The sequence below is a fragment of the Macaca mulatta genome, chromosome 20, assembly GCF_049350105.2.
Source record: "Macaca mulatta isolate MMU2019108-1 chromosome 20, T2T-MMU8v2.0, whole genome shotgun sequence".
NCBI lineage: Eukaryota > Metazoa > Chordata > Mammalia > Primates > Cercopithecidae > Macaca > Macaca mulatta.
Window position 1 is genome coordinate 48,660,823 of NC_133425.1, and position 25,690 is coordinate 48,686,512.

Here is a 25,690-nt window from a genome sequence, read left to right on the forward strand (position 1 = left end):
TTCTAAGATTATAGCAGTTTACAATATGGCTTTCTTTCCAGATAATAGAGGTGGGTGGAGACAAACCTAATTTCTTTCTCAATTAAAAACGTTTTATACTAGAAGTAGTAAAATGGGTTTTGAAAGATATAAAAGAGTTGTTTTGTCTACACTGAGAATCAGAAATTTGATAGTTTTGCTACCCAATCCATTCAAGCTCATTTTCTGCTAGTTTTCTATGGACTCTGAGAATGAGCCTTTAATACGTTAAGCTTTATCATGATGCGCCAAGGAGGAGGAAGTACAAGCCTGCATCTTAGAATTGTACATGAATCTGAGTGTTTTAATATCTCACAATTTCCTGGAATATAACTTACGAAATTTTTTCTACACAAATATTTCACTTGTTATGCCTTTGGTTATGCTTATCTTCCTCCCTTGAATACCTTATTATCTCATCATTATAAAAATTAGCTTATTTCTTGAGAACACTTTTAAGTCTTCCTTGCCCTTCTAGTTGATATTTATTTACCGTTTTCCCCGTATCTCTGGTGTTTTTCCCAGAGAGTCTGTTGTTGTACCTCTATGTAATAGGTTATTAGCAAATATTTTCTAAATTGAGTGTCTGCCACTAACAACAGGCCAGCATAAATTATAGAAATTAGTATAATATAATCTAATTTTACTTTGTAGTCAAATAATTAAAACTAATAAAAGAAGAGTTATTAAACAGATAAGTCAGGGTAAAGTTAATCCTGTTATATATGTCCACTTCATAAGTACATTTTAAAATCAGTTTTATTGAGGCATAATTTACATACAATGAAATATACTCATTTTAAGTGTAATCTGATGATTTTTGACAAATATATGCAATTAGGTAATCATTACCACAATTAAGACATAAAACATTTTCATGACCCTAAAAAGTTCCTTATGCTCCGTTGCAGGCAGTCCTCCTCCCATCCCTGGCCCCAGGCAATCACTGGTTTACTTTCTGCTTCTATAGATTAGTTTTGCCTGTTTTCAATTTCATATAAATGGAATCATACTATATCTACTTTTTTCTTTATGGCTTTTTTCACTGTGTACATTTTAAAGATTTATGTCTTTTCATGTATCAGTTCATTTCTTTCTCATTCTTTTTTTGAGATATAATTTACACACAGTCAAAAGTCACTCTTTTTAGTGAACAGTTCTGACAGATATATACAGATAAGTAACTACAACAGTAATCAAGATAGTGAATAGTTACATCAGCCCTCAAAATTTCTTCATACCCTTTTGTAGTAGCCCCTCCTTCAACCACCACTGCTCGCGGCCTCTGATTTGTTTTTTGCTCCTATAGTTTTTCCTTTTTGAGAATGCTATATAAACGTTATCATACAGTTTGTAGCCTTTTGAGTCTGGTTTCTTTTATTCAGCATAAGGCATTTGTGATTCAGTCATGTTGTCCAAGGCAGTAGTTTGTTCCTTTTTATGACTGATTAGCTTTCTAGTTTTTAGATACACCACAGGTTACTCATATGCCTTTTGATGGACACTTGGAGTTTTTACTAATTTTTGCCTATTATGAATAATGCCTGTAAGAACATTCAAGTTCAGTCTTTTTGTGGATATGTTTTCATTTATTTTGGATACATATGTCAGAATCGGGTTACTGGGTCACAAGTTTATGTGTAGCTGTATAACAAATTGTGACTTTTCAAAAGTGGTTGTACTCTTTTACATTCCCACCAGCAGTGTATGAGAGTTCCAGATGTTCCTTTCACTTTAGTTCTTGGTATTGTCAGTCTTTTTAGATTTAGCTGTTTGATTAGATGTGTACTTGTATCTCATTATGGTTTTAATTTGTGTTTTACTGATAGATGATGTTGAGTGTCTTTTCATGGGCTTATTGACCAAAAATGAGTGAGACTCCATCTCAAAAAAAAAACCACAAAAAAAACCAGTCAATATCTTTAACATGGCTAAGACCTATAAAAGAGGTATATGTGCCTGCACACATGTGTGTGTTTATATGTTGTGTTTGGAACAGGGAAGGAGAGTTGAAGTAGGAGTCCAAAGATCCAGCAGTACATTATAGAAAGAAGTCTAATTGTGTGGGACTAAGCCACATATAACACAGACTCCTAAAAACAGATGAGTGAAGAAATAGCATCCAGAAATCTAGGAATAGGTACTATTTAGAGACTTAAATAACAGTCATAGGATGGGACTTCCAGGGTAACTACTGGGATTAAGGGAAAGGAATAAATATCAAGATATTAACCTAGATTTAGAAGCCTAGTGGTATTAGCTTCTTAGTATGAGAATGGAAGCCTAAAAAACATTAATTTTGTTTTAGGCAGGTTTATTGAAAACTAATTTACATCCAGTAACATTCACCTTTTGCATTGTGTAGTTTCGTGAGTTTTGAAAAATGGGCACAGTTCTATAACCTTACCATAATCAAGATATAGATTATTGCCATCATCCCCACAAAATTCCCTCATTCCCCTTTGCAGTCAGTCTTTCCCCTAACCCTAGACCCTGGCAACCAATGATTAATTTTTTCTTCGCAATTTTGCATTTTTGAGAATGTTGTATGGATGGAATCATGCAGTATATTGTGTTGCTAGTCTGACTTCTGTTTAGCATAGAACATTTTTGTTGCCTGTATCAATAGCTTTTTCTTTCATGTTACTGAGTTATATTCCATTATATAAATGTACCACAAATCGTTTATGTATTCACAAGTTAAAGGGTATTGGGGTTGTTTTCAGGTTTTTGTAATTATGAATAAAGCCTCTATAAACATGTATGTACAGCTTTTTTTTGTTACCATGTGTTTTCACTCTCTTGGGTAAATATATAAGAGTAAAATTGCTGAGAGTCATATGTTAAGTGTATGTTGAACTTTATAAAACAATACCAAACTGTTGTCCAAAGTGGTTGTACCATTTTGTATTCCCACCAGCAGTGTATAGGAGTTCTGTTGCTCCCATATCCTCTCTAGCAAAAAATATTTATTTTTAAAATATTTTAACCATCTGGCCGGGTATGGTGGCTCATGCCTGTAACCCCAGCACTTTGGGAGGCAGAGGCGGGCGGATCATGAGGTCAGGAGATTGAGACCATCCTGACTAACACAGTGAAACCCTGTCTCTACTAAAAATTCAAAAAAATTAGCTGGGCATGGTGGCAGGCGCCTGTAGTCCCAGCTACTTGGGAGACTGAGGCAGGAGAATGGCGTGAACCCAGGAGGCGAAGCTTGCAGTGAGCCGAGATCACGCCACTGCACTCCAGCCTGGGCAACAGAGCAAGACTCCGTCTCAAAAAAAAAAAAAAAAAATGTTTCAACCATCCAAATAGATGTAGATTGATATCTTATTGGAGCTTGAATTTGTATTTCCCTAATGTCTAATAATCTGAGCATCTTTTCTATTGTTTATTCACAATCCATTCATCATGTTTGGTAAAGTGTCCATTCAAATCATTGGCCCATTTTTAAAATTGGAATCTTTGTTTTCATATTTATTCGGTTTTGAAACTTACTTGTATAAGGAACATTAATCTTAATCACAATAATGAACACTAACATTTACCGAGTGCCTACGTGTCAGATACTGTTCTAAAATCCTTTAGTTGAATGATTTCATTTAAATTCATAGCAACCCTGTTAGATTAGATACTATGATTATCCTCATTATACAGATATTGAAACTGTGCTAAACATTGGCTAAGTTTTAGAACTACAAATTGAATGTGACCTTGGCTTATAAATAACTATAATATACCATAGTAATATTACTGTTGTAAAACATATTATTGTTGTAAAATTACATATAGTAAAAGTGATATCTAAAAGTGAATTTTTGAATAGATATTTGCTAAGCTATCTTTTGGAGAAAGGGCACTCTTGACAACTAGAACAGTAAATTCAAAGTTTTAGGTAAAATATGTCTAAGAAGGCTGGACACAGTGGCTTATGCCGTAATCCCAGTGCTGTGGGAGGATCACTTGAGCCCAGGAATTCAAGGTTCCAGTGAGATGAGCTATGATCATGCCAGCGCACTTCAGCCTGGGCAACAAAGAAAAACCCTGTCTCTTAACAACAAAAAAAAAAGTCTAAAAAAACCGAACTTAGTTCAGCATCACTAAAATACAAAGTAAAACCCAAGGCTGGGTGCAGTGGCTCATGCCTATAATCCCAGTACTTTGGGAGGTCAAGACAGGAGGATCACTTGAGCCCAGGAGTTTGAGACCAGCCTGGGCAACACGGCGAAATCTTGTCTCTATAAAAATACAGAAATTACCCAGGCATAGTGACGCATGCCTGTAGTCCCAGCTACTCAGAAGCCTGAGACAGAAGGATCACTGGAGCCTGGGAGGCGGAGGCTACAGTGAGCCAAGAATCGTACCACTTTACTCCAGCCTGGGTGACAGAGTGAGACCCTGTCTCAAAAGATAAAATTTTAAAAATAAAGTAAAACAAGTGTTTGAAAATGTAACTAGAGAGAGAGATGATCATGTTATTCAGAAACATGAGTATAGATTTAAACATTATATTTCAGTTTTCTCTCCTTCACATTCTGATTGTAGGTTTTAACAAATTTCCTTTCTTCCTGCTCCCCGCTTTTCCCATCACTAATAACATTGGTTAAGATAACTGTCAGGCCTCTTTCAGCATTTCGTAGATTTCTCCTGATATTAAAGGAAATAGGCAATATTATATGTCTCTGTTACTGTTTTCTTAATGAAATATATCTGGAATGTCACAGTAATATAATCAAGAAAATAATTTGTTTTTAGTGTCAAGACATCATTACATTAAGAGAACAGTTGGTCTTTTCCTTAAATACCTGTAAGAATGATTGTTTAGTCAGATTAATGATAAGATTACAAAATGTTCTTCAGTTCGAGTTATAATCTTTTAATGTAAATTTTCTTGAAGTATAATGTACATACGGAAAACACACCAATTATAAGTGAACAATTTGATCAGTTTTCAGACATTAAACATCATCCATATAACCAGTGTCCAGACCAAGAAATAAGATATTAGCACTATTGTAGAAGCCTGCTATGACCTAAAAGCCTGCTACTGGTCACTATCCTTGATCACCAAGAGCAACCACCATTCTGATTTATAACCTCATAGGTTAGTTTTGCCTGTTATTGAACTTTAATTATGTTGGACATATACCCAATATTGGAATTGTTCAATCATTGGGTATATGAATGTATTTTCTATTAGTAACAAATTACCACATATTCAGTCTGGCTTAAAATGGCACTCATTTATTATCTCATGGCTTCCACGGGTCAGGTGTTTGGGCACAGCTTAGATGGGTTCTTAGGCTCTCATAAAACTGCAACCAAGGTGTCAACTTGGGCTGCAGTATCTCATCTGAGGCTCAGGGTCTAGGCTTATGAGATTGTTGACAAAACACATTTCCTTGCAGCTGTAGAACTCCAGCAGTTTGTTTCTTCAAGGACAGCGGAAGGCCTAAGCGCTCTCTTTTTTTCTTTTTTTTTTTTTTTTTAAGTTTCAGTTTGAGGTAATTGCAGATTTCATGCAGTTGTAAGAAATAATACAGAGATATTCAATGTATGCTTTTTTTTTTTTTTCTTTTTTGAGATATGGTTTTGCTCTGTTGTCTAGGCTGGAGTACAGTGGCATGACCTCAACTCATTGCAATCTCCACTTCCCAGGTTCAAGCAATTTTCACACCTCAATCTCCCAAGTAGCTGGGATCACAGGTGTGTGCCACCATGCCTGGCTAATCTTTATATTTTTAGTAGAGATGGGGTTTTGCCATGTTGGCCAGACTGGTCTTGAATGCTTGGCCTCAAGTGATTCACTTGCCTCAGCCTCCCAAAGTGCTGAGATTACAGGCATGCCCCACTGCGCCCAGCCTCAGTATATCCTTAATTCAGTTTCCCACAAGGGTTGAATCTTGCAAAACTATAGTACAGTATCACAGTCAAGAAACTGACTTGACTGTGAATCTGAGTAAACTTGATACAATCCACCAATCCTTATTTAGATTTCCCCAGTTTTCCATGCTCTCATCTGCATGTGTTTGTATGTTTATTTTCATGAAATTTTATCACATGTGTAGGTTCATGAAACCACCACCAAAGCCAAGATACAGTATAGTTCCATCACCACAAGGATGTTGCTCTTTTGCAACCAAACCTACCTCTCTTGTACCCTAATCTCCCATCCCTAACTCTTGGCAACCACTAGGTAGACTGATATAGGCGCTAATTTTATCTGTAAAATCCTTTCACTTTTGCCACATAACCTGTGGTATTCCAACATTTTTTACAGGTTCAGCCCACAATCAAGGGGAAGAGTTTCACAAGGGCATGGTTCACTGGGGGTTTACCTTAGAATTCTGCCTGCCACAATAAAATGATTAGCCTTGGTAGATACTAGAACAAGTCATTTTTGAAAGCAGAATATTTGATTTAATCATAGGATCCCTTAATATAAGTAGGTGACAAAGTAATGGGAAGTGCTTGGGAACAGTGCTTGTTGAACAGTGCACTTAGTTCAACAAGTACGTGTTAAATGAATATTAAATGAGTGAACCAATCAGTCTTCTAAGTTTTAAAGACAGTGATCAGATCCAATCTAGGATTGCAGTTTTCTATAGATTATAGGGCAATTTTAGAGCTTTCTAAGCCAAACTAAGGTTTTAGGTGAATCATCTCCAGTGAAATTGTTTTGTTTTTTTCTCGTATATTTGTACCTTCAATTTTCTTGAGTTTAAGATTTATGTGTTAATGATTAACATACGTCTTCAGAAAGAAAAGTATAGAATAGTGATTGTCGAAGGTAGGTAGGCAGGAAAGATGCTTCTCTCCTCTCAGAATTTCAGAGAGAATTTACTAGTCCATGCCATTCCACTCCTTTCACTCCCAGCTAAGTGTTGAGATGGGTTACTGTGGTGAATGTGTTAATTGTGTGAAAAATAAGGGAGTAGAAGAGAGAAAAGGCTGAGATACAGTGGCAGACTAGTATAAAGGAAAGGTTATGGAACTTGGCTAAGACTCCTTCGTTTTAAAATGGGAATGACAAGGACCACTACCACCACTATAGCCATTTCCTAGGAGTTTGGAAGAATTAAATGAGATAACATTTGACAGATTAAAGTACTCTGTAAACTATCAAACATTGCACAAATGTTAATTTTCATCTGTAATCCTGTGTTCTGTTTTTAATTATAGTGGGATTTGAGTAACATTTTTTACTCAACAATACACGAACAAATTGATGTTTGTGTAGTCTACCTGGTCTTTATTCATTGAGGTTGCAGTAGAAAATCAGGTTCCCAGTGCACCTCAGGCTACTTTATATAACTAGGAAAGTATTTTATATCAGGACTCTATTATGCTGTTATGGAAGGTAAGATAACCTAATTGCATGTTCTTGATTATTTTAAATGTCAATACTTCTTTGTAGAATCTTAGAATTGAATCCCAGAATTGAATGGGACTAAGCAGCCTGTCTAGTTCAACTCATTCTGTTGTATGAATATTCTAGCTTTTTTTTTTTTTTTTTTTTGAGATGGAGTCTCGCTGTGTCACCTAGACTGTAGTGCAGTGGTGCAATCTCTGCGCTGCAACCTCCGTCAGCCTCCTGAGTAGCTAGGATTCTCCTGCCTCAGCTCCTGAGTAGATAGGACTACAGGTGTGCACCACCATGCCCAGCTAATTTTTGTATTTTTAGTAGATACGGGGTTTCACCGTGTTGGCCAGGCTGGTCTCTAATTACTGACCTCAGGGGATCTGCCCACCTCAGCCTCCCAAAGTGCTGGAATTACAGACATGAGCCACCAGGCCCGGCCTCCCTAGCATTTTTGGTTTGAACTCTTTCTGTGATTAGAATTACAGAAACCCTCTCCCATCCTACATAGCCAATCATATTTTCTCAAGTGTATCTACTCTCCAACCATGGGTTTATTCGATAGTACTCCACCCTGTTTTTCCATTTTTAGAGCCTTCCAAAAGCAATATGAACAGTGTTGGGGAGGAGGTGCTAAAGGGAGGGAACATGCTGATGAAGAGTATTATTAACTATATTTCCTTCTGTATTTTACTCATTGGTGATAGTTTTGTACTGCCAAGTTATAAATTTCTTTCTGAGAGATTACATGTCCATTGTTCTAATATCAAGTAGTACCTGATTCATAAGCATTCAATTTTTTTTTTTTTTGAGACGGAGTCTCGCTCTATCGCCAGGCTACAGTACAGTGGCGTAGTGGTGCGATCTTGGCTCACTGTAACCTCTGCCTCCCGGGTTCAAGCGATTCCCCTGCCTCAGTCTCCCAAGTAGCTGGGATTATGGCTCCTGCCACCACACCTGGCTGATTTTTTGTATTTTTAGTAGAGATGGGTTTTCACCGTATTGACCAGGATGGTCTCAATCTCCTGACCTTGTGCTCTGCCCACCTTTGCCTCCCCAAGTGCTGGGATTACAGGCGTAAGCCACCACACCCGGCCTCAATATTTGTTTAAAGAACTGAACTTCTTTCAAGCCTCAAAAAGTAATTTCTTTCCATGTGATATTCTAAGTGGACTGTCATGCAGTTCCTCTTCTTGTGTCCTTTTTCTCTTAAGTCAAACATGCTCAATTTTTAAAAATGTATGTAGGAATATTGAATCTTGTCACATAGATATGTTCCTCTGTACAGATGGAATGGGAATGCCTAGGATATTTAAGGAAGCAGTTTTGTTAGTTCAGATTTCCTACAGATAAGTCTTTAATAGCATGGAATTATTGCCAATCCTAGTTTTCATTATTTTATAAGTCTTATAAAAATGTAAACATATTTTTAATTGGAATTTGCATTTGAATATAGCAGATTGAGATCTCTTTATTTTGCCACCAAACTTTTTTTTTTTTCATTGAGAAGCATTATTCAGAGTTAGCCAAACTGCAAAGTTAGCACAGTCCCAAGACTGTCCTCACTTCTGACACCAACTACAAGTTCTATGGGTTCCCAAAAGTACCCTCAGTTTTAATAATTTGCCAGCAGGACTCACGAAACCCACTGAAAACTGTTATAGTCATAGTTACACTTTTATTACAAGGAATCTCCAAAATAGGACAGACCAATATAATTATCGTGTTGAATGACATTAAATGAAATGGAAGCAATTCATTGACCTCTTAGAATAGTGTTTTGGGCCAGGTGCGGTGGCTCACGCCTGTAATCTCAGCACTTTGGGAGGCTGAGGCGGGTGGATCACGAGGTCAGGAGATTTAGACCATCCTGGCTGACATGGTGAAACCCCGTCTCTACTAAAAATACAAAAAATTAGCTGGGTGTAGTGGCAGTCACCTGTAGTCCCTGCTACTCGGGAGGCTGAGGCAGGAGAATGGTGTGAACCCAATAGGTGGAGCTTGCAGTGAGTTGAGATCGTGCCACTGCACTCTAGCCTGGGCAACAGAGCGAGACTCTGTCTCAAAAAAAAAAAAAAAAGAGTAGTGTTTTGAAAACTTATTGACTGGATTTCAGTATATATGTCTATTTATAAATGTTTCTAAATGTATATATGTAGTGGTGTGTGTGTGTGTTTAGTAAGATATAACCAGTGTTTCATAAAACACTAATCTACTTCATTTATAAAGAATGTTGGTTACTATCCACTGAATTGAAGGCCCATAATGAGATTACAGCTCTTAGTTCATAAACCCTGTCTTAGACAATCAGACCATTGAGAATAATGATGATTGGCCATTACTAGAAGAAATAAACTTAAAATTGTAGGACCTGAACAGATAAGATCTGGAGAGAACTTGAGGTACAGACTACTCACTTCTACAGATAGGACAGTTTCTAGATGAACAGACTAGAAAGTATAGTTTGTGCAAATGTTATAGGGAAACTTATTGTTAAGATATAAACCAGTATATTGGTCATTTTGCTTTGTAGATGATTTCTCACACCTGCTTAAGATAATTTTTAATTCATCTTTCCTCTGATCTTTACATGGCTAGTTCTTTCTTTTCATTCAAAATTCAGTATTAATGGTACCTCCTCCAGGAGACTGAACTTATTCTAAAATGATCGCCCTATCACCTTTCATCACAGCATCCTATTTTCATTCTCTGTATAACCTTTACCCTTGCCTGATGTTTATCCTATTTGCTTACCTCCCTTTCTTTCTTTTTCTTTTCTTTTTTTTGAGACGGAATTTCGCTCTTGTTGCCCAGGCTGGAGTGCAGTGGTGCAATCTCGGCTCACTGCAACCTCCGCCTCCCAGGTTCAAGTGATTCTCCTGCCTCAGCCTCTTGAGTAGCTGGGATTACAGGCATGCGTCACCACGCCTGGCTAATTTTGTATTTGTAGCAGAGAACCGGGTTTCTCCATGTTGGTCAGGCTGGTCCCTTTCTAAAATGTTAGCTATATTAGAAAAGAGATTTTTCCTCATGGCTGGGCATGGTGGCTCACACCTATAATCCCAGTACTTTGGGAGGCCAAGATGGGCGGATCACTTGAGGCCAGGAGTTAGAGACCAGGCTGGCCAACATGGCAAGACCTTGTCTCTACAAAAAATACAAAAATTAGCCGGGTATGGTGGTGCCTCAGGAGGCTGAGGCACGAAAATCACTTGAACCTGAGAGGCGGAGGTTGCAGTGAGCTGAGATCGTGCCACTGCACTCCAGCCCGGGTGACAGAGCGAAACTCTATCTCAAAAAAAAAAAAAAAGAATTTTTTTTCCCCTATTGTTTTATTTCCCAGCACTTAACAGCAATATCTGGTGAACAGTACGTATTCGTATAATATGTCTGAGTGAGTGATCTAGTTCATGATCCTCTTAAGCCGAAAGAGAATACATTTCTCATGGGGAGACTAGAGTACAGCATAATTACTACCTCCTTTGTTCTATAGACTATATTTCTGTTTGTACAGTATTAAGATTGCATTTGCTCTTTTGGGCCAGCTATTACACTATACACTCATTTTTTTTATAAGGCATCTACCATTTATTTTATACAGTCATGTGCTGCGTATCAATGTTTCGGTTAACAATAGAAGCATATACAATGGGGGTTTCATAATATTTTTGCTATACCTTTTCTATGTTTAGATACACAAATACCATTGAATTCTAATTGCCTAAAGTGTTAGCTACAGTAACATGCTATAGAGGTTCATAGCCTAGGAACAATAGGCTATACAATATCTAGGTTCGTGTAAGTATATTCTATGATGTTCATATAATGATGAAATTGCCTAATGACAGATTTCTCAGAATGTATCCCCATCATTAAGCAATGGATGGCTGTACTTAAGTAGTTGTTTGTGTGTACACGCATGCATACTCATGTGTAGATTCAGCTTCATAAGATTTTTAAATTTTTTCTTTTTTTTCTTAGAGATAGGATCTTGCTCTGTTGCTGAGACTAGAGTGCAGTGGCGCAGTCACAGCTCACTCCAGCCTCAAACTCTTGGGCTCAAGGGATCCTTCCGCCTCAGCTACCCAAGTAGCCAGGACTACAGGTGCCCACCACCACACCCAGTTTTTTTCTTTTTGTAGAGATGTGGTCTTGGTATGTTGCCCAGGCTGGTCTCAAACTCCTGGCCTCAAGCAATCCTCCTGCCTTGGCCTCCCAAAGTGCTGGGATTACAGGCATGAGGCACCGTGCTGGACCATGAGATTTTTTTAAAAAATTAACATTTCTAAGTATGATCATTCAACTAAGAAGGGAGTGTCTAATTAAGAACTCATGGTAGGGTACCTGAAGAGATATTAAGCTGAAATAAAAAATCAGTAGAAATGTAGGAGATAGCACCAGTTCACAAATTTAAACTGGAAATATTCAATTAGAGAGGTTTAGTGCAAGCTGAAGAAGAACCTGTTGGATGAATTTTGGAAGGGTCAGTTGACACGCTTAGGATTTCTCTTCCTTTTTTTGGGGGGGGTAAGGGGTGCCGGTGGAGTAGGGAGGTATGGTCTTTCTGTCGCCCAGGGTAGATTGTAGTGGCGTGAACAAGTCTCACTGCAGCCTTGACCTCCTGGGCTCAGACAATCCTCCCACCTCAGCCTCCTGAGTAGCTGGGATTACAAATGTGAGCCACCAGGCTCAGCTGCTTTTTAAATTTTTTTGTAGAGTTGGGATCTCGCCGTGTTGCCCAGGCTGGTCTCGAACTCCTGGGTTCAAGCAGTCCTCAGCCTCCCAAAGTGATGGGATTACAGATGAGAGCTACTGTGCCTGGTCCCATAGATGGATTTTTATTGAAACCACTTAACAACTCTATATCTTAAAATCTGATCCTGTTACTTCTCTCTATATAGTCATTTATTGATTCCCTAATTCATTCAGCATATATTAATATATATTCATATAGACAAATATGTATATATATTTTGAAAATAGAAAATTTCACTTTTTGTTTTACTTAAAGTTATGTTTTAAATTATTTTTAGATGTTTAAAGTTTTATGTTTACAGATTTAGAGGTACAAGTACAGTTGAGATACATAGATATTTCAATAGTGGTGAAGTTTGGGTATTTAGTGTACTCATCGCCTATATAGTATACATTGTACCCAACTGGTAGTATTTCATCCCTGACTCTGCTCCCACCTTTCCACCTTTTAGAGTCTCCAGTGTCTGTTGTTTCACCCTGTATGTCTGTGTATACCCATTGTTTAGCTCCCACATGTAAGTGAGAACATGTAGTTTCCATTTGCTTCTTAACCTACTGTAGTGTGGCTTCCATCTCAGCAACTTCCATCTTGACCATTAAACTATTCTTACCATAAAACTGGAATCTCTTACAGTACCAGAAAATAAGGAAGTGCTTGAAATACAGTGGGGTTATGAACACAGGAACCAACTTGAAGGAGCTGTAAATGGCCAAAGTTAGGACAGTTTGAACAAGTAAATAATCATAGTGTCAGATTATAACCCATAGAAAGAAGTAATAGCAGCCGGGCACGGTGGCTCACACCTGTAATCCTAGCACTTTGGGAGACCGGGGCGGGTGGACCACCTGAGGTCAGGAGTTCGAGACCAGCCTGGCCAACATGGCAAAACCCTGTCTCTACTAAAAATATAAAAACATAAGGCCGGGCACAGTGGCTCATGCTTGTAATCCCAGCAGTTTGGGAGGCTGAGGTGGGCTGATCATGAGGTCAGGAGTTCAAGACCAGCCTGACCAACATGGTGAAACCCCATCTCTACTAAAAATACAAAATTTAGCTGGGCGTGCTGGCGTGCACCTATAGTCCCAGCTACTCGGGAGGCTGAGGCAGGAGAATTGCTTGAACCCAAGAGGCAGAGGTTGCAGTGAGCCGAGATTGTACCACTGCACTCCAGCCTGGGCAACAGAGCAAGACTCTGTCTCAAAAAAAAAAAACAAAAACAAAACCCACAAAAATTAGCCAGGCATGGTGGCAGATACCTGTAATTCCAGCTACTCGAGAGTCTGAGGCATGAGAATTGCTTGAACCCAGGGAGTGGAGCTTGCAGTGAGCCAAGATTTATGAGTCTATACTGATACAAATGAATGAATAAATTAAAAGGGAGAAGAGACAGCTCTTGTTTAGAGTAGAATTCCAATTTAAAATGTGGAAGGAATTATGGAAATATAAACTTTCCGTTAGGCAAATACCACAGTAATGATTGTTATGGGCAAGAATCAATGAATTACTGGGCAGATGTATATGGGAAATAGGGTATTTCTAGTCTCAAAATATCTTCCCATAAAATATGCATTTATTATTAAAAAAAGATATTTACATGGAGAAGAAATGGCAGACTCTACTTTAACCAAGTAACCAAGGGTAACATCACCAATAACAATAAGACACTGATATCATATACTCCCTGATATGATGTACTGAGAAGAGCACAGTATCACATCACAGCAATAACAATAACAATACCTAACATCTCTCAGTATTTGTATGCCTGACACCGTGCTAAAGCACTCTACAGCATTATCCATTAGGTTTCACAAGAACCCTATTAGGTGAATACTATTATTATCTACATTTTACAGTTGAGGAAGCTGAGGCCCCGGTAAATGATGGAACTGGAACCAGAAACCAGGGCTGACTGGCTCAAAAACCCATTCCCTTAATCGCAATGTTATGCTGAGAATAGCTTTCAGTATTGGGGATAATTTATGGACTGATGAATTCAGCATATTTAATGTTTTCAGCAAGTGGTGAACTTGGTGAGGTTTTGTAATTTGATGTTTTAAAAATATACTTTGGACTTATTTGGAAGCAACAAGTTTGCTTGAAAAAGTACTGCAAACTAATGTAAAATAGATTAAATACTATTTGTTTTTAGATCAGGTATGACCTTTTTCTAAACCAATAATATTTTATCAATTATTCTGGCCTTTTTATCAAAACCACTTAGTATCCCTATGTCTTAAAGTGTGATCCTGTTCTCTCTATATAATCATTTATGAATTCCCTAATTCCTTCAGCATAAAGTCTAGATATTTTAACATAACCTATAACAGTGTTGATAATCTAGGCAGTTATATTTTAGTTCTTGTTGCTTATCATTCTCCCATAGGCGTCTACTTTCCTTGTCATGGCAAACTACTTGTTATTCCAGAATATAAAATTTTAAATTTCTTTATTATATAACATTTCAAGTTACACAGGAGTAGAGTATCCATCTCCCAGCTACCAACAGCCATCAATTTATATGGCCACTGTTGCATCTGTTGTACTACCCTCTAATGAACATAACCACCCCCTCCATGGATATTTTTGAAGTACATCTTAGTCTTATCATTCATCTAAAAATACATTGATTTATACATCTAAAAGACAAAAATTTGGGGGAGTCGGTTTGAGGTTTGTTTTTTACTTTGAGATGGGGTTTTGCTTTGTCACCCAACCCAACTTGCGTACAGGGGCTCATCATAGCTCACTGCAGCCTCAAGCTCCTGGGCTCAAGTAATCCTCCCACCTCAGCCTCCCAAGCAACTAGGACTACAGATGTGCACCATCACACTTAGCTAAGTTTAAATTTCTTTTTAAGAGATGTGTCTTGCTGTGTTACCCAGGCTGGCCTTGGACTCCTGGCCTCAAGTGATCCTCCTGCCTTGGCCTCCCAAAGTTCTGGGATTACAGACATGAGCCATCATGTCTGCCTTAGATTTTTGTCTTTAAAACACAACTGCAAAACCAGTTTCACACCTAAAAAGATAACCATTATTATTATATAATCAAAATATCTGGTGAGATTTTCTATTTCTCCAGTTGCTAAGTAAATTTATTTTTACAGTTGGCTGGTTCAGGCCAGTATCTACACTTAGAAAACATATAAACCAAATGCAGTGCTCCACATGTTGCCTTTTCTTGAGGTCTTTTACGTTTCTTTTTTTTTTTTTTTCTATTTTATCATTCCGATTAGTCTTAAGTCTCATTTACTCTGTGGTTCCCTTTTTTGTTTTGTTTCTTACAATTTCTTTGTTGAAGAAATAGAGTCCTTTGTCCTATGGAGTTTCCTACACTCTGAATTTTACTGATTACATCCCCATTTTGCTGATTACATCTGGATTTTGTTGATCGCATTTAACAAGTTCCTTTTTCCCCTGTGCTTCCTGTAAGCTATATGTACATTTGTATTTAAAAAAGAAACAAAACTTGTATGAACACCTACTGTTTGCACTTTTATGTGGATGAATAAAATAAAGCTTAAAATAAAGCCAATCCTTAAAAAGTATTACTGTGTCAATGCAAATTAAGATTATGACACTTGAAAAAAAAGGAATGTCATGGTTATCTAAAAGTGTAAACCTAAGTACTACTGCAAGTCACAAGACGAAAATAAACCTTTTAATTTGTGAGCATGGCAGTTCACAGATGTGAAGAAAGTGAAGTGAAATAATTGTTCCACTTCCGTGAAAACCTCTGAAAACAAATCTAAGGGTAAAATTCAGAAAACGACTGACATTATAATTTGCTCTTGGATCAGTTTTTTCTCTTTTCTCTTTAAACATGTCTTTATTGATAGTTTGAAGAAAAAATGTTGTATGCATTAAATAAAAATCAAAAGAAGCCACCATACTAATGTTTGACACATATTACTAAAATTAACTACAAATCTGTTGTTTTTAGGTTGATTTCATATGAATATTTAAGTAAATAATTATTATGCTTCTATTTTTAAAATAAGGAGACTAAAAACCAGCACACCAGTTTACAATAAACAATTTAAGAGAAGTAAAATGCCTTATTAAATTATCTTTATAATACCAAATTACTTTAAGATACTTTCCTTTTGACTGCAGTGCTTTTAATTCTTTCCTTTCTTGGCTTCCATGGAACCACTGTCTCCTGATACTCATCTTACCATTCTTGCATTTTCTTGTTGTTTTCCTTCAGTAGCTCCTCTTCATCTGCTAGCTCCTGAAACTTGGTGTTTTTGGGTTTCACCACTGGTTCTCTTCTGTTATTCTACATTGTCTCTCTAGGCAGATAAACTCATCCTTGCTCAAGGCTTGCTATCTTCTGTTTTATGTCCTCTTCCATTGAAACTTCCATCTACCTAGTCCTCTAAGCCTAAAGTGTAAGAGTCTTCCTCTCTCTTGAGAAAGGTTGGGAGAATTTTAGCTACAATGCAGTTATATCTCTGTTGTTGAAAATTTATTGTTCTGTGTTTTATTTTTACTAAGGAATTATATCTGGGACCTTGTATTTCTTCTTATTTAAAAAATATGTCAAGTAGGGCCGGGAGCAGTGGCTCACACCTGTAATCCAGCACTATGGGAGGCTGAGATGGGCGGATCACAAGGTCAGGAGATCCAGACCATCCTGGCGAACACGGTGAAACCCCATCTCTACTAAAAACACAAAAAAAGTAGCTGGGTGTGGTGGCGGGCACCTGTAGTGCCAGCTACTTGGGAGGCTGAGGCAGGAGAAAGGTGTGAACCCAGGAGGCGGAGCTTGTAGTGAGCCGAGATCACACCACTGCACTCCAGCCTGGGTGACAGAGCAAGACTCCATCCCCCCCCAAAAAAAAATGTGTCAAGTAGAACATTTCTTTATCTAGCTATGCACGTGTGTGTGTGTGTGTGTGTGTACATAACCTTCACCACCCCAGCCTGCCAGGAGAGGAACCTATTCTCTGAATGTACAGTGGTCATGTGATCATTTTCCCCTTCTCTTTTTGAAAATTTATAATTTCAACTTATATCCACACACTAGTGATTCAGTAGTTTTATTAATACAACTAAAATATTGGAAATGGAGGAATTTCCCAATATGACTGTTGGGTATACATGTGAAATTATTTCACCAGAGGAGAAAGGACGTAAGTCCCCACTCAGACTTTAAAACCTCTAATTTATTTCCCCAATCTCTTTGCTGCTTTTCCTCGTGAAGGAAAAGGCGAGTAACAGGTAGTGTGAAAATTTTCTAATTTTATTAGAGGCATGAAGTGCATGCATAAGGGTCTGACACCATCCTCTTCTACTCTATTTGTTTTTTTGTTTTTGTTTTGTTGTTTTTTTTTTTTAGTGGTTCTCTGGACCCTTTAAATGTATATCATGACTTGCTATTAGGTCATGATCTGTCTTTGACAAACACTTATAAATCTTTGAGTTTCCCCAATACTGAAATATGATATCTAGTGTCTTCCATATATTCCTTCCAGGTGCTATCAAAATAACATATCACGTATGATATCATCTCTTGTACTATAGATTTTCTTTTTTAATGAACATTTGGATACGATATTAATACATGTGCCTTTTATGGTTTTTTTTGTTTATATGTTTGTTTGTTTGTTTTGAGACACAGTCTCGCTCTGTCGCCCAGGCTAGTGGCGTGATCTCAGCTGACTGCAACCTCCGCCCCCTGGGTTCAAGCGATTCTTCTTCCTCAGCCCCCTGAGTAATTGGGATTACAGACGTGTACCACCATGCCCAGTTAGTTTTTGTGTTTTTAGTAGAGACGGGCTTTCACCGTGTTGGCTAAGCTGATCTAGAACTCCTGACCTCAAGTGATCCATCCACCTCGGCCTCCCCAAGTGCTGAGATTACAGGCATGAGCCACTGTGCCCGGCCTATTATCTTAATCATACAAGCTCATGGGGAGCAAGGCCTGTGACTTTATTTTAAATTTTTAAATACTTTATATTTTGAAACTATCACACTTACAGCAAAATTGCAAGTGCAGTACAAAGAAATTATTTTACTCCATTTGCATAGGGTGCAGACCTAGTAATCCATCATCCCCAATGACTTTGGTGTATGTTTTCTACAGATCAGAACATTTCCTACATAACCACAATATAACAAGTAGAAAGTTAATAAAGCAGGAGCTGGGGGGACTGAGAAGAGGAAGAAAACCCAAAATACAATTAAGTAGATTTGACAGAATTTGATGACTGCTTAGATGGGGAAAAAAGGGCAGAAAAACCATAACCTTGTACGTTTGTGTGTATGAATTGGGAAATGACCAACATTAAAATGTTCAGTTATTTAACAGCTCAGTTGATACTCTGTGGGAATATGGTTTTAAAATGCTGTATTCTAGTAGCAGAGGAAATATTTGATCATAGATTCTCTGCTGTCTACTATTAAGATTTATTAAACAGTTGGGATTCTGAGTCAGGTAATAGGATCTATTGAAAAACTTTGTAAGAGAAGTGAGTTATTTTGGAAATCCTCCTAGGTTCTATGAATAGTGTCAGCGAATTAAGGGTAATGGAAGAGAACAGCAGGAGAATCCACATCTTACATTCCAGACCTGACTTCTCTCTCTGATGATCCAGTCCCAAATTTCAAATTGCTAGAGATCTCCATATCAAACTCAGTATGAAAAGAATTAAACTTATTACACACACATATACATTCTTTCTCAACTAGGTTTCCTATTTCTTTTCCTTTTTTTTTTTTTTTTAAGACAGAGTTTCAGTCTCGTTTCCCAGGCTGAAGTGCAATGGGGTGATCTCAGCTCACCGCAGCCTTTGTCTCCCAGGTTCAAGTGATTCTTCTGCCTCAGCCTCCTGAGTAGCTGGGATTACAGGCATGCACCACCAGGCCCCGCTAATTTTGTATTTTTAGTAGAGACAGTTTTTCTCCATGTTGGTCAGGCTGGTCTTGAACTTCTGACCTCAGGTGATCCGCCCACCGCGGCCTCCCAAAGTGCTGGGATTACAGGTGTGAGCCACCACACCCGGCCTTCTTTTACCTTTTCTTGGTCGAGAAACCAAGTACTGGCTCTTCCTGCTCCTCAGCCATGCCTCACCTATGTCTAGTTGATTTCTACACTTTTGAAAGGGCACTGGAAAAAATAAAAATCCATCCTAGCCTTATTATTTGGTATCTCTGCAATTTTGAGAATGTTACTACTTTCCTTTGTCCTCAAATTAATCTCTGTAAATTATGATAGTTGAACCAAACATGATTAAAATATAGTGGTTAAGAGTGGTTAAGAGTGTGGTCTCCCTAACGAGACCCCCTTGTCTTCTAATCCCTGCTCCACTATTCAATAGCTGTGTGATCTTGGGCAAGTCACTTCTCTATCCCCCAGTAACCTCATATATAAAATGGGACTAATAGTAGTACCTGTCTCACAGGGTTGTTTTGAAGATTTAGTCAATATATAGGAAATACTAAGAATAGTGCCTGGTACATAGTAAACACTACATTTTAGCTCTTATCATAATGATTTTTGTAATTGTTTGCTCTCTCAGTTCCATTCTGTTACTTTGTAATGCTACTATCAAGAGTATTTCATTACCTGGCCCCTCGTCTCCATCATCACTGTTATTACCCTATTATTGATCAGGATTAAATTAGTTATTAAATGTAAAATACTTAGAATAATCCCTGGCACTTAGTAAGTAGTCTGTAAGTATTATCTCATTATTGTTATTATTTTCACATTGATGACGTCTCAAGTCATATCCTTTCCTTGTCCTTACTTGTCCTCTGCCTTTAATCTCTCATGCCGTCCAGATGGGTCTTTCTGGAGCCCTGTTCAGATAGTATTGTTTCTGTTTTGAGGCCTTTGGTACCTAAAAGGGGCGGAGGGGGGAACCCAGTGTTGTTTTATAGTGATATCAGATGACTAACCAGGACAAACTGAAAAAATGGCATTGATGAAAGAGGTAAACTTGAATTTTGAAGCAGTGAAATTTTGTTTTAGTGATTTAAGGGCATTGCTTACTAAAATAGAATCAATTTTTATAGAAAGAAAAATTGATTTTTCTTTTGAACATTTGTACTGATGTTCAAATTCAAGTTGACTTGCTACAGAACTAAACCTACAGTTTTACCTGAAAAACTCATCAGTTCAGTTAAAATAGAAGGTGAGGAGGAAAAGTCAGAATGGTTTTGAGTTTTTTTGTGTTAGGAAAATGTATTCATCCACGTTAAGACGATGAAACAATTTTAACATTGTTAGTAATCTTTATAAACCGTTCTCATTTGTTCATTTCAAAATTTTAAGCCTCTTTTTATAATTCAAATGAAAATAGCTTCATTTCTGTATTTTCAAAATAACACTGTTAGCTTTTTGTTAGAAAAATAATAAGAAGCCTTAGCTAATTTCTTAAACTTGTTTTGGGTGCATTTGCATGACCTGCTTTTTAACCCTTTGCTAATCTTCAGCTATTTCATGTTTTAAATATTTTAGAGTATCTTTGAGAAAAGTATTTTTCTCCAATAAAAACTGCTTTGGAATTTTTTTTTTTTTTTTTTTTTAAATACTGATAGCCACATAATGCCATTTCACCATGGTTTTAGTTCTCAGGTGATTTTTTAAAATCAGATTTTTATGTATATTTTTTAAAACTTTGCTGCAGGAAATGGCAGAGTGAGAGTTAATGTGTTACATGGAGGGAAGAACAGTCCATTGGGGGTTAAATTGCAGAGTCTAATGGAATAATAACTGGTAGCACCATCTGCTGGCCTACTTCCGCAGAAGGAGTCAGTATTTTTAACGACATCTCTAATATTCATGCTGATGCATTTTGATGCTTTGTGCATTCATTTCTTTCTGTGCTTTGTTGGAATCTGGCTATCTGCTTACAGCTATTGAGGAAACTCAGCTTTTAGTAGTGTTTACAGCCTTTTTCATATCTAAATAGGATGAACAGTAGATATAAACTTGCCAAGGCAGAAATGTGTTGATAAATCAAAATGTGTATTTGTGGAGGGTTGTGCATCTCTTGGTTGCAGCTTGCTAAATAGGCCATTTAGGAATCTTCTTTCAATGCTTTTTTCTTGAGCACTGCCTGGGGTGGTGAAAAAGCAGAGGGCAAGCCTTTGTCTGACGCCAAAAATGTCTTCAGTGAAGAGGCCAAGAGGAAGGGTAAGTGAAAGCCTGAATGAGTGGGAGGAGGAGGGGTTCTTTGGGCTAAAAGGCTAATGGGATTGAATAACCTTCCTTATTACTGGCTGCTGCTACGGGAGTCGTACTGCATCGCCATCTTGAGCTTGTTGCTGTTTTCTCGAGTCTTGGTTATTTGTTATAGCCTGTAGGCCTTAAGGTGGCATTTTAGAGAGCAATTCTAAACCCTCCTTCCTTTCCCAGTGCTGCAGCACTGCTATGAAACCTTTGATGAGGCAGGTATAGAAAAAATATCCAGTGAAGCACACTGGAATCAGCATGAAAATGTGTTTGGAAATTCCTGATGGTTTTTTCCTTTGCTATAGTCAGAGGCATGTTTACGGGTAAGAACATAACAAAACTGTGATCTAAGTATATGTGGATGAATGCGTGTTTGAAGAGGAAATTCTTTTTAAAATGCTCTTGATCTGCTTCCTGTGATATTGCTAAATATTAATAATTTTAATGTAAAACTATAAAACTTGTTTCTTTCCCAAATTGCTTGAGCAAAATAATTATGATATAGAAAAAGAAAAATAATTTTCACATTTAACTCTTTCATGGGAAAACTAAAACTTTCTCTAATTTTAAGTATGAGAATGTCTTTACTAACTAGCTATGTTGCTGCATTTAAATATTAAATGAGTTCAGGTTCTAGTCGTAAAGCAGAGGCTTTATTTTTCTAAAAGTCATAATAAACTGTGTGGAGTAATTCTAAATTAAAATTATTAAAAAATTTATTAATGTTCAGAATTTTGGAGGGAAGAGGAAAGAAAAGACTTTTATTCCAAATGCACAGACTCTTTATGGGATAAAATTTTAATCAACTATCTTTACAGGACAAAACTTGAATCAACTAACCAAGAATGCTATGAAAATACCAATGAATCTATATTATTATTCTTTAACGTTCATTTTTAAAAGTAGCAGTTGAGCTGTTTATATCTGTACTAATTTCTTGATAAGCAAAATGTTTTAATTTAAATTTGTTTGTAGCACTCACATATTTGCTAATGTAATTTTACCTCTGTGACAGTTGTTTTAGATGTACTTTGGTATATTCTATAAAAAATATTTTTATTTCTCTAGCCTCCATCTTCCAAGAAGAGCGATGGTTCTGGGACATATACTAAGTTGCAGAATACCCAGGTGAGGGTCATGTCTGAGAAGAAGCAGAGAAAAAAGGTGGAATCAGAAAGCAAGCAAGAAAAGGCTAATCGTATAATATCAGAGGCCATAGCAAAAGCAAAGGAGCGTGGGGAACGCAATATTCCACGAGTAATGAGCCCTGAAAACTTTCCTAGTGCTTCAGTTGAAGGAAAAGAGGAAAAGAAAGGTAGAAGGATGAAATCCAAGCCAAAGGACAAAGACAGCAAAAAAACAAAAACGTGTTCTAAGTTAAAAGAGAAGACAAAAATTGGGTAAGTTGGTTAAGAATTAAATTTAATTCCTTTCAATGTTTTGTTAAAGTTCAACCTGTCTAACCATCTACTTTTGATTTGAGTGTATTTACTCCCATATTTGAGGTTTAAATTGTCTACCATGTGTGCTTTATTTCCTTGCCGAATGAATTAGATAATATTTCAGGATCTCCCAAATTTTATGGTTCTATGAATGTAGAATGTAGCTTTTTGTATGTTAATATTATTAAAAGGGACTTAAAGTAGTAAAATATTTCAGCATATGAATCAGGAAAAGGATAAAAACAAACAAAATGAAATCCATATTGCTGTGCCAGTTTCATATTCACATTCTTTACAGAGCATGCATTGTAATTCTTTATAAGATTCTTTATCTCTTGGTTGTACTTGTGCCTCACTGAGCACCTCATAGTTCAGAAACATGAAATGTAATATTTTCTTAGAAAACCACAACTTTGGACTGAATGAAATGGCAAAAAAAAAAAAAAAAAAAAAAAAAACTAATACCATATAAATCAACAATAAGTAGCTGCCAGTTCTTACTGATTTACTTCCATACAGTCTGATTTACTTTGTGTAATAAAGAGGCCAGGTGAGGATTAATGCTCCAAGAGAATTACAAGGACAAAGAATTGCTCTAGGAGGATACATTAATCCTATGTATTTTTTACTGCTTATCCAAAACATTTTCAAAAGATAAAATACAGTAAATGTTATAATTTGCTTTATAGGTGTATTTGCTTAGCAAGCAAGTGTAAGCATAACTAAGCCAACATAGTTTAGAATTGTTTTTTCAGGACTAGTTGTTTTTGAGGACTTTATGTGGAAATTTTATATAAAGTGGTCAAGCTGATTTTTCTCTTTTTCACAAAAAAGTCCACAATAAAGAATGTCTTTATTGTGAAAATCTTCATTTGCTCAGAAATTGTTGACATGTTATATAGATAATTCAGAACTAATGCAATTTTATAAACCAAATGAATTGTTAGCATTTTGAATGCAACCACCAAATTATTTCATTTAGTCCTTATGTCATTTAGGTGCAAACTATTAAATAATATGGGCTCTCTTGTTATAATAGTTTAATAATAATATTGATTTTGCATTTTATTTGCAGACAGCTAAAATGAAATTTGAAAGATTTCTACTCATTTTATTTTTTTTTAGAGGTTTTAGGTATGAAAGTAACTTATTTTTCCAAAGCTCTGCCCAGTTTTAATTCAGGAAATCCCATATTTAGTCTTTTGCTGCACTAAAATTTAATATAATTAAAGGTTTCCAGTTTTAACTTGTTCAGAGATCTAGACAGAGTAGAATACTATTTGGAAGAGTAACGTTTTGAAAAGCAATGCATAAAATGAGGAAATTGGTTTGATAAACTGCAAAAGTTATACTAACTGTTACTTGCTTCAAACTTGGGAAGGAACAGCTAAAGGCAAAAGATACCAGAAGTAAATCTAGTTTAAGAAAAAATATTGTCCATAAGAGAAAACTAGAAATAATTAAATTAGAGAAAAACACAGATTTTTAGAAAAGTGAATTAATATGGTAAGGGGAGTAGTAACACTGAAGCGGAGTACTGACTCGTTTTGTGATATCTGTATTTTTGTTAGAAGTAGGTAAATTATTCATAGTAAATTATTTTAATATCGTACAACATTGATCATTACTTTTTCTAGAGGTCGCAAATTCTAGAAAACAAAATAGATAAGAATTGTACTAGAAATGATATTTTTTCTGTTTTGGCTAAATACATGGTAAAATATTAAGTAGTTGCTAGAAAAGAAAAATTGTTGAAAATATAGGCCTTTATGATAGAGGAATTTATAAGTCTCAGGCAGATAAGTAAAACTGAAGTTTGTGTATGTATTAAGCTGTTAGAGTAAAACAGTATCTTAATCATTTATATCAAAGACAAAAATTATTGTCATGTTGGAGGAAAAGGCATAGTTGGAATAAATGAAATTCATATACAATCCAGAATTCCAGTATTAGCCAATTGAAATATTTCATTACTGTGCCTTCCAATAAGCCACTATACTTTGTAATTTTGAATTTGGTGAGTTTTAAATTTTTGGGTGAAGAATCATTTAAGTAAAGTTCAGTTGCATCATTTCAATTAGCACCATTTTATATTAAACATCTCATTTAAAATTTTTATTTTTCTATTAGGAAAGTTGGGCTGTTCCTAATATCAAATTATTGCTATTAGTTAATTTGGAAAGCAGTGCTACTTAACCAACAGCAGTGTAAAATATAAACTTTAAAAGTAATGGCTGGGCGTGTCGGCTCACACCTGTAATCCCAGCACTTTGGGAGGCCGAGGCGGGCGGATCATGAGGTCAGGAGATCGAGACCATCCTGGCTAACACGGTGAAACCCCGTCTCTACTAAAAATACAAAAATAAAACAAAAAAATAAATAAAAAATAAAAATACAAAAACAAAATTAGCCAGGCTTGGTGGCAGGCACCTGTAGTCCCAGCTACTCGGGAGACTGAGGCAGGAGAATGGCTTGAACGCAGGAGGCGGAGCTTGCAGTGAGCCTAGATCGCGCCACTGCACTCCAGCCTGGCTGACAGAGTGAGACTCGGTCTGAAAAAAAAAAAAAAAATTTTTTTAAAGTAACTAAATTTGTAAACAATAATTTATGGTTGGTGTTATCAGGATTGGTGTTTATTTAACCCATATATGTGATTTGATGTAATCTAGGAAGACTAATCTGAAGAAAAGCAATACTGCCCCTGCTGCTAATGTGCTTGAAACCTTTTCGTTGTCACTTTTATAGATTAACTTTTTTTCCAATGCAAATAATAGAATGTCCTTTTCAGAGCACTTATCTTAGAGTCTCATTTCATTTTTACAATTCTGTGAGTTAGGTTGGGGATGCACTGTGATAATAGGGTTAAATTCTTTGGCTCTGGAGTCAGTTGCATTTGTTCGGATTCTAGTTTTATCACTTACAAGCAGT

The 25,690-nt window shown here is 36.7% G+C and overlaps 1 protein-coding gene across 20 annotated transcripts in view; it reads left to right on the forward strand.

The window, feature by feature from the left end:
• Nucleotides 1-25,690, forward strand: part of CHD9 (chromodomain helicase DNA binding protein 9) — a 275,857-nt gene that overhangs the window by 134,350 nt on the left and 115,817 nt on the right. For 12 of the 20 annotated variants that reach the window (XM_077984734.1, XM_077984738.1, XM_077984740.1 and 9 more), the window contains exon 3: nucleotides 22,389-22,720. In XM_077984734.1, the coding sequence (XP_077840860.1) occupies nucleotides 22,389-22,720 (332 nt within the window). Of the gene's footprint in view, nucleotides 1-21,198; nucleotides 21,282-21,384; nucleotides 21,644-22,388; nucleotides 22,721-25,690 lie in introns of those variants that run through there. The other 8 variants (XM_015126131.3, XM_028840899.2, XM_077984746.1 and 5 more) reach the window with 2 other exon arrangements.